The following is a 13,304-nucleotide window of genomic DNA, read 5'->3' as shown; positions in this document are numbered from 1 at the left end:
AGTTGCCATAATTTTGCTTTCCATTTTTCTTGCTAACCTGAATGCCTTCTCTAATGAATCAGGTTCCCAAAGGCGCACATCATGTTGGATATTATCCTTTAAAGACCCTATGAACACATCAATCCTATGCTCCTCTGGAATATCTTTTACCCTTATGTTCAATTTTTGGAACTCCTCAATGTGCTCCATTATTGAACCCTTTTGTTTGAGACTTATCAATTGGCTAAAAAAAGTGTTGCTTTTTGTATCCTCATAATGTGCTATCAATTCTTCCGTAAAAATTGCCCAAGTGATAAATTGTTTACGAGAACAAAGCCATTGATACCATACAAACTGATTTGGTTCCAAATATAAAGTTGCCATACGTACTTTTTGTGTGTTTTGCACATTATTGAGATCGAAGAATTGCTCCATCTGTAATATCCATGTGGCGGGATCCTTGCCATCAAACTTCCTCATATCGATTTTTGGAACATGGTGAGTCTTCGATCCAACATTAGAGTCTATGGAATCATGATTAACATTTCTTTTGTTCTCATCATGAGTTTCCTTTACTACCTTTTCACCATTAGTGACCCTTTCTTGTAGCAACTTCTTCAATTCATCCATCTTATCATCCATGCCATCAAATTTAGCGTCAATCTTAGCTTCCATGCCATCCATCTTAGCTTCCATTCCCTTTATCTTAGATTCCACGCCATTTACCTTAGATTCCACGCCACTTATCTTAGCTTCTGTTAGCTTTTGTGAGCGTGACATTTGTTGCACTTGTTCTTGTAATTTTGATATATCATGTAGCATTTCTTCCTCTTCTTCATGAGTCATGCTAGAGCTTTCAGGTTCCTTACTAGGTGTTTGCATTTTCTTTCCTCGGGGCATCAGTTACCGATAATAAAGTTTTACTATGCCCTTTGAATCCGTTGAACCAAGCTTACACAAAAATTAAAAAAAAAAACTACACACCTTTTTTCACTTTATAGAAGTCTGATATTGAATCTGATGTATCTCTGTAATTTCGGATCATCCAATTCTAAAATTGCTACCTGTAGTAGCCTTCTACGTCCTCTTTCCAATGCCACAAGTCTGAGCCAAATTGGATTCTCCAAGGAAGAGTTATGTGAAATCTCCCACAGTGACTTGCTTTTAGACTGGTTCAGTAGAGCTAACTTGTACGACGTGCCACGAGTCACTGTTTCAACCTTTGAATCTGAAACACACACACAAGAAACTACAGTCTGTCCTCTTTCTGTACCTTTTTACGAAATTTCAATCCGATCCTCAGAGAGAGAGTTATGACGATTTTCCCCAGGTCACCTGTTTTGAATGTAATTCAGGAGTCTGCAAAAAGACCAACTTCCTCAGATCATATCTCCGAAAATATCACGAGAAAAGCTCTGAAATTCGGACCCAAGGTTCAGCGCCAATTCTTCTCAAATGGGTTTTTTTTTGCAACTTCTGAAACGTCACAGAAAAAAAGTTATAGCGAAAATTCCACGATGACCTGTTTGGAGCAGCGAAACCCTAGAATCCAAACCTCTGATACCAAATGTTATGAAACCAGCTCACAAAAAGATAGAAAAGAGAGATCCACGCCTTAGAATTCAGCCTCTTCGAGGGGGAAACCTCCTTTACATTACATAAATGAACAATTCTTGGATGATACAAATGACAAAACCTCCTTTCTATATATAGGAGTCTAGGGAGTCACAATATAATCCAGCCGACCTAACAATAATAATATAAAGCCACAAAAATAACAATAGAGGGATTCTATGGGGCACAAAAATAACAATATGGGGGTAATAGGGGCACAACAATATAAATAAGGGGTACAACTACAATAGTAATGGGGTAATCACTAGTATTATAGGGACCCAACAGTAGCTCTTTGGTTTAAGGGTGCAACACTGCATAGTCTTGGGTGGGCTAGCACACTCAGGTGCCTCAGATTGGGAAGGTGTTCTTTGTAGAGGTCGAACCGAGGTGGGCGACCAATATAGAGTAGGAAGAGTGTCCGAAGGAGAAATTCATCAAACATGGGGGGAGATTTTATCTCCAATGTGGATGTGTTGCGATGTTACTAGAGATGCAGTGGCGCTGCGGTGTTGTGGTGGTGCTAGTGTTGGATGTATTGTGGTGCGGTGGGGTTGCTGGTGTTGGGGTGGTGTTATTTTTGTGGTGTTGCTGGTGTTAAATGTGTTATAGTGCGGTGGTGTTATGATGGTGAAAGCAACCAAGGAGTTGGAGAGGTTTTGTGTTGCGGCCTGCACATGACCACCACGACATGGCTCACGCTTGGGTGGATGTGGTAAGGGGTTGGACACAGAGCCTAAACCTGGTTGTCAATACCGGAAGCGGGAGGAGGTGGTACTGAGCTCAGAGGCAACCGAGAGCTTGCAGGGATCCCACCGTGAACATTGACCATTACAGAGGAAGAGGAACAATCCCTCTTGTGCCACCACAGGTCAATTGCGTTAGCTTATGAAAATGCAATATGAGAAAATTCACCGAGAGGATCATGAGGCAGCCATGGTAGCCTTGGCTCGAATCCAATATTTATAGTGTCAACTTCGGGAGTGGGTGGCGGTGGTTTAGTGCGGACACATGCACATTCTGGATAAGCTAGAGCAGTTGGAGGCTTGGTTGGCTCATCTGGAGAAACACATCAGCTACTCATTTCACCCCCCTCCTCCACCTGGGATGGGTCTAGACAACCTAGCTCTATTAACCCTGATGATTAAGCATGTGTTTTGGTGTTCTATTCATTTTGTGAATCTTTTGGCATATCTTTCCCTTATGCTTATGGTCGATTAGCTTATGCCTTTTTTAGAGTATTTATTTTGGACTCATGACAATGGTCAACAAACGCGGTTGGGGTGAGACTACTAGACCTTTTAGCATTAACCTTGTAAATATTTCTTCTATAGCTAATAGAATGTTTTGACTTAAAATAAAATAAAAGTATACAATGAAAAGGGATGATAAATAAAAGTCTGAATAGTGACGAAGGCTTATTCCAAAATATCTCCTTCATTTTCTTGAATTGAATTTATTTTTTATAATTTTTTTCATTGTTTAAATTTATTTGTAATATGGTATTTTTATAAAATTTTGAAATGTGAATTTCATTTCTTGAAATTTGAATTCTATGAAACTAAGATGTTAAATTATATTAAACTCTTTTATATCTTTTCAAACTAACTTTTATTTAAATTTATAAATATATTTAAATTTAAAATAATTTGATTAAAATTAATGAAAAAATATATTAATAAATATTTTCATTTTAAAAGTAAAACTCTGGATCTACCAATATTTTCATTTTCATTTTAACCTTGGATCTACCAATATTTTAATTTTAATTTTAACCCTGGATCTAGCAAGAGTTGAGGGATCAAATCTCTTGAAGTGCAAACCTCTTTTAGAATGAAAAGAGATTTGATCCCTCTTGGTGCTTGATAGATCCAAAGTTAAGATCAAGCGCGTTAATTACAAAAACCTTATGGGGAGAAAAAGAATTTCTATGAGATGTTAATTGGTCATGGAAACATAAAAAGTGACAATGTTATTTTATGGGGTTAGGGAGGGGAAAGGAAAGGGACTTCAACATGACTTTGAAGATACAAGAGATATGGAAAGAAATTGCTAAAATAAATTCATAGGTTACTTCATTCATATTTTTCAGCATTTGAATCAAATATATTTTAATCTAGTTTTAGTAGTTTTTAGATTGATGAATTTAAAAAAGAATTGGGGGACAAGGAGGTAGGCCGCAAATAATCTTTGGAAGCTTAGGTAGATTTTGGTGGTGGTTGAAATAATTATAACACAAACATACAAAATGAAGTCATAGGTGGATAACCATAGGTATTCATACCACTACGCCATTCTTGTTCAAATCAACTCTAAATCAAAGAAACAACAAGCACCTTTTAAATTCAATCACATTTAGTAAAATGAAGGACAATTTAGGGAATTGATAATGCATAGTTGTAATAAATATTAGGATGATATGAGGGGATTCAGCAATGTTTTAGTATATATAAGATATATCAAAATTGTATATTAATAAAAATCTATAAAAAAAATTCTTGTTAAGTGGTCTGAGTTTTGAGATGACTGCAGGGTTAATCTTTGGCTTGAGAAATCTTGACCCAAGGGCATCTAAACTATCAAAATCACCCGAGAATAGCACCCGGCTTGGGCCACACTAGCCCTTAATATGATTGGATTTTTGTCTTTTCGACACAATAACCTTTCTCTCATGAAGTATCTTAATAATACATCTCATAACCATTATTCTATAAGTCATGGGCTTCATAAAAAATATGATTAGTTTAAATATAATTTTTATTTTCTTATATTTTTAAATTTTAAAAAATATTATTTTAATCAACCATATTTACTTGTGAAATTTCCTATACACTAAAGTAGAAATGAAAGGGCAAAAATTTACCATTAAGGAAGAAATTGCAAAAAAATGTCATGAATAATATTTGCAAAACTTTTAAGGGTTTGTTTTTTCATCTGTGAAAACGTTAGGAAAGGACGTGTGATGGCACTTTCAAGTTAAAAAAGGTGGTCTTTTGTCATTATCTTGATCAAATAATTTTGTGAAAGATGCAAACTTTCTGAATTTTAGATAAGAACAACTACATTCAACTCGGTACAACTGGAACCTGTCAACAAGATACAACGTCAGCAGAAAGCGATTTTTTGGTTTATCATGAAACCAAAAGCCAATAGCCAATTAAAATAAATATTTCAACATCGCCTTCGATTGTGAATTCACCAACTGCGTGTAACATCCAAATCTTAATTCTTCTTCTGGTACCTTCGTAGTGAAGCAAAATATAGATCGGGAAGGAGAGAATATTATAAAAAGCGTAGTGAAGCAAAACATAACTGGGGAAGAAGGGTAATGCTATAACAGAATTTGCCTAGTGGGTTGGCCTCACATTGGGAGCGAATCCGAACAAAGAAACTACTCTGGTTTCCTGTTATTGTAACCTAACCTAGTTGATGGAGGAGAGCAAGAAAGGGATGACGATGACAATGGGGGATTTGCCAGAGAGCTGCATATCGCACATACTCTGTTTCACCACACCCGGAGATGTTTGCAGGTTCAGTGCTGTCAATCATACATTCAGTTCAGCCGGCAATTCGGACTCCGTGTGGGACAAGATGCTTCCAATTCAGTATCCCCACCTTCTTGCACGGATGGATTCGCCTTTGGAAATCTGTTCCAAGAAAGAGTTGTATTTCGCTCTCTGTCATCCCAATTGGATCGACGGCAGAACCAAGGTAATGCTATATTTCTTTGCCTGAATCTCTTTCAATCGTACTGCAGGGTGGGAAATTAGAGATGGAAGAAGTCAAACGTCTTTTAATTTCGCCAGATTCACCGTTAATGCTAATTGTCAACTCACTGTTCACTGCTCACAGTTTCACCAAAAGTATGTTAAGCTTCCATAAGCATGAACATGAGCAGCAGATCCTTGCCATACCTTCGGCTGAACCATGAGCAACGGAACCGTGATCTAGACAGCTCATATTAGTGGCGAGTCTCGTATAATATATAGGCGTTGCCATGAATGCTAGCGGTCTAGATCAGGGTTCCGCTGCTAACAGTTCTGCCAAAAGTACCCCACCCCATGAGCAATAAATGGTTATATTTGGCAATAAATGTTTTTCTATTTCTGGAGTTCTGGATAGAGCGAGACACAGGCAAGTTGTGCTTATTCTTGTCCACAAAAAATTTGAATATAACTTCGGGAGATGATAATCGGTATTGGCGTTGGATTTGTCAGGATGAATCCAGGTAATCCAACGCTCTGTTCTTGTTTTTTAGGTTAATATTGACAACACGACAACGCTCTCTTCTTTGTTTCCATTAGGTTAATACTAACAACAAGACAGTATGTAAATAAAAGCTAATAACACACTCTTGACTTTTGACTACAGTTTGAAGGAGATGACTGAATTAATTGCAATACGTCAGCTGGAAGTGAAAGGTCAATTTGACTGCAAGCTTTTGTCTCTTGGTGGGGCATACAGTGTTTCATTTGTTAGTTTTGCAAGCTTTTGTCTATTGGTGGGGCATACAGTGTTTCATTTGTTAGTTTGACAACGATTTAGTCGATTTAGTAAATTTAGGTATAGACAGTTCTTTGTAACGAATAAGTTTGTAACGGTTAATTAGTTATGTAACTATAAAACAGGCATTTGTCCATGAAATGAAATGCAGTGAAACTTATTGTTAAATAAAAAACAGTCCGATCCAAAATTCAGTTTAGCATTCGGTTTCTTGTCTTTTTGTTTCTCTGTTTCTTTCCTTCGTTTGTACAACAATTGGTGTCAGAGCCGAGCGATTGGGCGTGAAGTCTGGACGCAGAGGCCGAGCAATTGGGCGTGAAGTCTGCCTGTTGAAGAACCTGCGTGGTGCGTGGTGGCTGTGTAACTGGGACGCAGAGGAATTTGATGACTCTGCCTGCGTGAAGTCTGCCTGTTGAAGAACCTGCGTGGTGGCTGTGTAACTGGGACGCAGAGGAATTTGATGACTCTGCCTGCGTGAAGTCTGGACCCTGCGTGGTGGATTGTATCTGCTGTGTAGCTGGGACGCAGAGGAATGCTGCCCGCAGCCTGGCGTGTATCCTGCGTGAAGGAGAGGAGGAGCTTGCTTGTTGCCCGAAACCTGGCGTGTGTCCTGCGTGAAGGAGAGGAGGAGCCTACTTGCTGCCCGAAACCTGGCGTGTGTCCTGCGTGAAGGAGAGGAGGAGCCTGCTTGCTGCCAGAAGCTTGGCGTGTGTCCTGCGTGAAGGAGAGGAGGAGCCTGCTTGCTGGCGTGTGGAACCAGGTAAATTTTTCCTTTATTGAGAATTTTTCTCAGAAATTTTAATTTGGAGGAAAGCAAGAATTATTTTTCCCAGAAACTCAGAAATTTTAACTTGGAGGAAAGCAAGAATTATTTTTCCCAGAAACTCAGAAATTTGAATTTGGAAGAAAACAAGAATTATTTTTTTCCCAAAAAACTCAGAAATTTTTAATTTGGAGAAAAGCAAGAATTATTTTTCCCAGAAATTCACAGAAATTTAAAGGGTGAAAGGAAACAAAGGATTTGAAATTGATTTTTTCTGTTTGATTTGGGGAAGTTTTTTTTTTTGGAAAGACTGAAACCCTAGGAAGGAGGAAAAATGGCCAAGATGTCGAATGCAAGATTCGAGGTGGAGAAATTCACCAGAAAGAGCAATTTTTCTCTTTGGAAACTGAAGGTTAAGGATCTGCTTGTGCAACAAGGGTTGCACAAGGCATTGGATGGGGTTACTAAGAAACCTACAACCATGACTACTTCAGACTGGGAGGACTTGGATGCCCGAGCTCTCAGTACCATCTGGTTATGTCTAGCGGATGAAGTTCTCTTCAACATCGTTGAAGAGACTACGGCGTCAGGTTTGTGGGAAAAACTTGAAAACCTTTATATGACAAAATCATTAACCAACAGAATTTATCTGAAACGACAGTTATACAGTCTTCGAATGAAAGAAGGTTCAAGCGTTGTAGAACATTTGAATGTTTTTAATACACTAATTTGTCAATTAACAGATATGGAAGTCAAAATACATGAAGAAGATAAAGCCATAACCTTGCTGTGTTCTCTGCCTGAATCATGGGATCACTTCGTAACCTCAATCGGCTTTAGCTCTGCTGATTCTTTGAAGTTTGAATCAGTCGTGGGAGCTCTTCTGTCTGAAGAAGTACGAAGGAAATCCAGCAATGATACAACTGCATCAGAAGCCATGGTCGCTAGAGGACGCTCAAAGGAAAGAGGAGACAAACCAAGGGGGTCTTCCAGGTTGAAATCGAAGGGCAAGAAGTGTAAGGCAAAATGTTGGAACTGCGGTAAAGTTGGACACTTGAAGAAGGACTGTTGGAAACGGAAGGAATCTGAAAACCTGAAGAACGAAGCGAATCAGGCTGATTCAGGTATGGTAGACGAAGTTTTATCTGCTGAAGAATTGTGTATGATAGATGAAACTTCACTTGAATGTAATGTCTCTCAGAGTTTTGATAGCTGGCTGTTAGACTCTGGTGCTTCACATCATATGTGCCCACATAGAAATTGGTTTACTTCGTATGAAAATGTAAACGGTAGTTCTGTGTTTATGGGTAACAATATGTCATGTCAGACTGTTGGGATGGGAGATATCAGGATTAAGATGTATGATAACACAGTTAGAACATTAACTAGTGTTAGACATGTACCTGATTTGAAGAAAAATTTAATCTTTTTGGGAGTGTTGGATTCAAATGGTTATAAGTTTACAGGTTAGGATGGCGTGTTGAAAGTCTTCAAAGGTGCCCTTGTGGTTATGAAGGCAGAAAAGGTCGGAAATCTTTACAGGTTAAAAGGAAGTACTCAGGTCGGTGAAGCAGCGGTTGCGTCAGAAAAGGAAGAAGTAGGTACTCGTCTGTGGCATCAGCGTTTGGGTCATATGAGCGAGAAAGGTCTTCGCATACTGATGAAACGTAAATCTCTTCCCGGTCTGAAATCCTTGAATTTAGATTTCTGTAAACATTGTGTGTATGGAAAACAGTGAAAACAGAGATTTAAAGTTGGCAATCATAATAGTAAAGATGTTTTAGACTACATTCATTCTGATCTGTGGGGGCCTTCCCCTGTTATGTCATATGGAGGTGCATTGTATTTTTTAACGTTCATTGATGATTACTCTCGTAGAGTTTGGGTCTATATGCTAAAAAGGAAAGCTGATGTATTCAATGTCTTTAAACAATTTAAAGTAATGGTAGAGAAAAGAACAGGCAAATCTATGAAATGTCTAAGCACTGACAATGGTGGTGAGTTCACTTCTGTTGAATTTGAACAATACTGTAAGGATGAGGGCATTGTTAGACACAAAACTGCTGTCTATACTCCTCAGCAAAATGGTGTTGCTGAGCGTATGAATCGGACTCTTATGGAAAGAGCCAGAAGCATGATCAGCAATGCTAACTTGCAAAAGGAGTTGTGGGCAGAAGCAGTATCTACTGCTTGTTATTTAGTTAACAGATCACCTTCAGTAGCAATTGATTGTAAAATTCCTGAAGAAGTTTGGACAGGTCAGTCTTGTGACTATTCTCATTTGAGGATATTTGGTTGTGATGCTTATTCTCTTATTCCGAAAAATCAGTGTTCAAAATTAGATCCAAAGTCAAAATGTTATGTCTTTGTTGGGTATGACTATGCAGTGAAAGGATATAGGTTGTGGGATCCTACATTGCGGAAGATAGTCATTAGTAGAGATGTAACATTTGATGAATCCTCTTTGTTAAAATCAAATGTTGAAAGAATTGAACAGGAATAGGTATCACCGAGTCAACGAGTTCAGTTGGAGGCTAGATCTTTCAGTGACAGTCGAAAGGAAGGAGAGACTTCTGGAGACAAAGGTGTTGAAGACACAAAGGAAGCCATTGAAGCTTCTGAACCAGTGCAAGTTTCTGAGCCAGTTCAGCAACCAGTTGCTCTGAGAAGGTCTACAAGGGAAAGGAAAACTCCCAAAAGGTATGAAGATTCTGCTTCATCTGTTGCTTTGGTTACTGAAGATGAGGAACCTTCTTGTTATCAGGAAGCAGTAGATGATATAGATTGCAAGAAATGGAAAATGGCTATGGAAGAAGAAATGGACTCCTTAGCCAAGAACAATACCTGGGATCTTGTAGAGCTTCCTGAAGGGAGAAGTGTTGTTGGATGTAAATGGGTCTTCAAGCTGAAACGGAAAGTTGATGGTAGTATTGAAAGGTATAAGGCACGACTGGTAGCGAAAGGGTATTCTCAGGTTGAAGGTATAGACTTTCATGAGATTTTTTCTCCAGTTGTAAAACTTGTTTCTATACGTACTGTGTTGGCACTAACTGCGTTGCTTAATCTTGAGTTAGAACAGTTAGATGTTAAAACAGCGTTTCTACATGGTGATTTGAACGAAGAGATATATATGGAACAACCAGAAGGTTTTGTACGAGGTCGCAGCAGAAGATTAGTTTGCAAGCTCAGGAAATCATTGTATGGTCTGAGGCAGTCTCCCAGACAATGGTACAAGAAGTTTGATTCCTTCATGGTGAGCCAGAACTTTATAAGAAGTGAGTATGATCATTGTGTGTACTTCAAAAGTTTCAATGACATGTTCATTATCTTAGCTTTGTATGTTGACGATATGCTTATTGCAAGCAAAAGCATGGAAGAGATCAACAGGTTAAAGGCTCAACTCTCTAGGACGTTTGATATGAAGGATCTTGGAGCAGCAAAACATATCTTGGGCATGGAGATACACAGAGACAGGAAAAATGGTAAGCTTTGGTTGTCACAGCAGAAGTATGTGGAGAAGGTACTTGAAAAGTTCTCTATGAATAATGTGAAACCTGTTAATGTTCTTTTAGCTTCCCATTTTAAGCTTTCTTTTGAGTCCTAGAGCTGATGAAGAAAAGCAGTATATGTCTCATGTACCATATGCAAACGCTGTAGGCAACTTAATGTATGCGATGGTATCTACAAGACCTGACATTTCACATGCAATTGGAGTTGTCAGCAGGTTCATGGCAAATCCAAGTAAAGAACATTGGCAAGCAGTGAAATGGGTGCTTCGATATCTAAGAGGCACAAGTGACCATTGCATCGTCTTTAATGGTAGTGAAGGATCAGTTTGCGGATATGTAGATGCTGACTATGCAGGTGATTTGGACAAAAGAAGATCTACTACAGGTTATGTCTTTACTCTTGCAGGTGGAGCAATTAGTTGGATGTCAAAGCTTCAAGAAACAGTTGCGTTGTCCACTACCGAAGCTGAATATATAGCTGCTTCAGATGCCAGTAAAGAAGCAATCTGGTTAAAGGGTTTGCTCGATGAGATTGGAAGGACGCAAGAGAAAGTGAATGTACTTTGTGACATTCAAAGCGCTATTCACTTGGCTACAAACCTTGCCTATCATAGCAGAACCAAGCACATTGATGTAAGGTATCATTTTCTGAGACATGTGATCGATGGCAGAAAAGTAGCTCTTAAAAAGGTCCATACACGAGAAAATTGTGTAGACATATTCACAAAGCCAGTTATAGTAGAGAAGCTGCGGTGGTGTTTAGCTTCTCTTGGCTTGCAGGAAAGATGATGAATGGGAAAATTGTTGTCAAGGTGGAGTTTGTTAGTTTGACAATGATTTAGTCGATTTAGTAAATTTAGGTATAGATAGTTCCTTGTAACGAATAAGTTTGTAACGGTTAATTAGTTATGTAACTATAAAATAGGCATTTGTACATGAAATGAAACACAATGAAACTTATTGTTAAATAAAAAACAGTCCGATCCAAAATTCAGTTTAGCATTTGGTTTTTTGTCTCGTTGTTTCTCTGTTTCTTTCCTTCATTTGTACAACATCATTCAGGCTCAAAGTCCCTGAGTCTGGCATTATTCGGAACATTCCTCGTCGAAATCAATTTCGACGTAGTGTTCCCGTTCGCCCGGGATGGAATGGTAAGCCAGTCAAATTCTCAATTACAACTCCTTGTGGTGATCACCAGATATATGCTCGATATTTGAGTGACATGAATAAACTTGTTGAGACTGAAGGGTACCAGATGGCTCCCTTTAGACATGTAGAGGAAGGGTGGATGGAGTTTGATGCAGGGAGATTTTTTGTGGAAGAAAAGGGAGATAATCCAGGAAGTGTAGAGTTCTGCATGAGAGAATGGGAAGGTGGGAATTGGGAAGGTGTACTTCTTTTAGAACGGGTTAAGATCCTACCCACTTCTTTGGTCAGGGAAAGAGCAGAACGATATAATTTGGTTCTATTTCATCATTGACTAATTTGAGAGACTTGTAAAGTGTATATTTTGCTTTCTAATTCCACCATTTTCAATTTTATTGTATCTCTACTTGACTAATGGAAGAAATTCAATGTACAGAAATGACTTGTATGGTGTTTCTCTCATTTCATTATGTTCAACCGTACTGATTCTCTAGTACATTCAGTGTACAGAAATGGCTATAGCAGCTCCTCCATGGAATCTCCCATTTCACTCTGTTAAATTCTATGCATTTCTATAATACATTCAATGCACAGAAATGGTCATATGAAAGTTTCTTCCGTCATTAACAGTTAGCTGTGGAATCTCCAATTTCACTATGTTAAATTCTATGCATTTCTATAATACATTCAATGTACAAAAATAGCCATGTGAAGGTTTCGTTCGTCACTAACAGTTAGCTGAAGGAATACTCACCATTTTATGTGATTGCTAAAGGTTTAACATCTATCTTTTTAACCTTGGAATGTAATGACTATCTGTTTAGCCATGGAATGCTCTAGTTCATGTTCTTATTTATTATCTGCATCTATTAGCTTTTATGGATGGGGAAGATACGATCTCTATAAGAAACTGAAAATCGAGTTCGGAACCACCTCCAAAACGCAGTGACGTAATGGGGCAGGGGCTTAGGATTAGGGTACTCATTCTCCAGGAACCACCTCCAAAACACAGTGACGTAAGGGGGCAGGGGCTTAGGATTAGGATACTCATTCTCCAGATCGCCTAAGGGGTTGTGTCATCGAAATTCTTCTCCTAGCACCTGAGGAGAACATAGATTTCTTAGTGGATTTGTCCTTCTGAGATTTTAGTGGCAACTTTTTAGAGATGAGATCAAAGTCGGAGTATTTTCAAGAAAATTTCCAGAGACTTCGAAAGGCCCTTTGTTGAGTTTGTTAAAAAGTAGTTGTTTAAAAAGAAGTTGTGCCCAAGAAGGGATAAACTTACAAAAAGTTGTCTTTGTAGACAGCTAGTTGGATAAGGAAAATCAGATTCGTTCCTTAACCTATAAGGATAAAATTGAGAGGGCATGTTTATTCTTGATAATCTTATAGCTATCCGGTGGTTTTGAATGGGCACTTGGGACTCGTAAAAATCTTGCGTAAAAACAAATTTCTTTGTCAAAATTGATTTTGACAAACTTTATGACAAGGTATTGGATGGGTTTAGGAGATTGGCCCAATTGAAAGGACATGTTTATACTTGATAATTTTATAGCTATCAGGGGGTTTTGAATGGGCTATATCAGGTGGGTTTGAATGGGCTCTCGGGATTGGTAAAAAAAATGGTTGCGTAGAAACAAATTTCTTTGTCAAAATTGATTTTTCAAACCTTATGACGAATGGGTGTAGGAGATTGGCCAAATATCCTATTGAATGGGTTTAGGAGATTGGCCAAAGAGCGTTTTAAAAATTGTTTTTGAAATAAATAAATAAATCATCTTGATTGGAAA

At 38.4% G+C, this 13,304-nt stretch overlaps 1 protein-coding gene across 1 annotated transcript; it reads left to right on the top strand.

Moving 5' to 3' along the window:
- Positions 1 to 4,886: 4,886 nt before the first annotated feature.
- On the top strand, positions 4,887 to 12,040 carry LOC149196683 (F-box protein At2g02240-like). The gene is made up of 5 exons (XM_089403777.1): positions 4,887 to 5,304; positions 5,706 to 5,821; positions 5,965 to 6,067; positions 7,405 to 7,412; positions 11,431 to 12,040. Exons 1-5 carry the CDS (start codon positions 5,023 to 5,025, stop codon positions 11,846 to 11,848), a joined length of 927 nt encoding a protein of 308 aa, XP_089259903.1. The 5' UTR covers positions 4,887 to 5,022; the 3' UTR covers positions 11,849 to 12,040.
- Positions 12,041 to 13,304: the final 1,264 nt, after the last annotated feature.

Source organism: Pinus tabuliformis, chromosome 2_2 (assembly GCF_031772625.1).
Source record: "Pinus tabuliformis cultivar Carrire ecotype Pingquan chromosome 2_2, CPIR1, whole genome shotgun sequence".
In the NCBI taxonomy this organism is placed as follows: domain Eukaryota; kingdom Viridiplantae; phylum Streptophyta; class Pinopsida; order Pinales; family Pinaceae; genus Pinus; species Pinus tabuliformis.
This window is presented reverse-complemented; position numbering and strand designations above follow the sequence as displayed.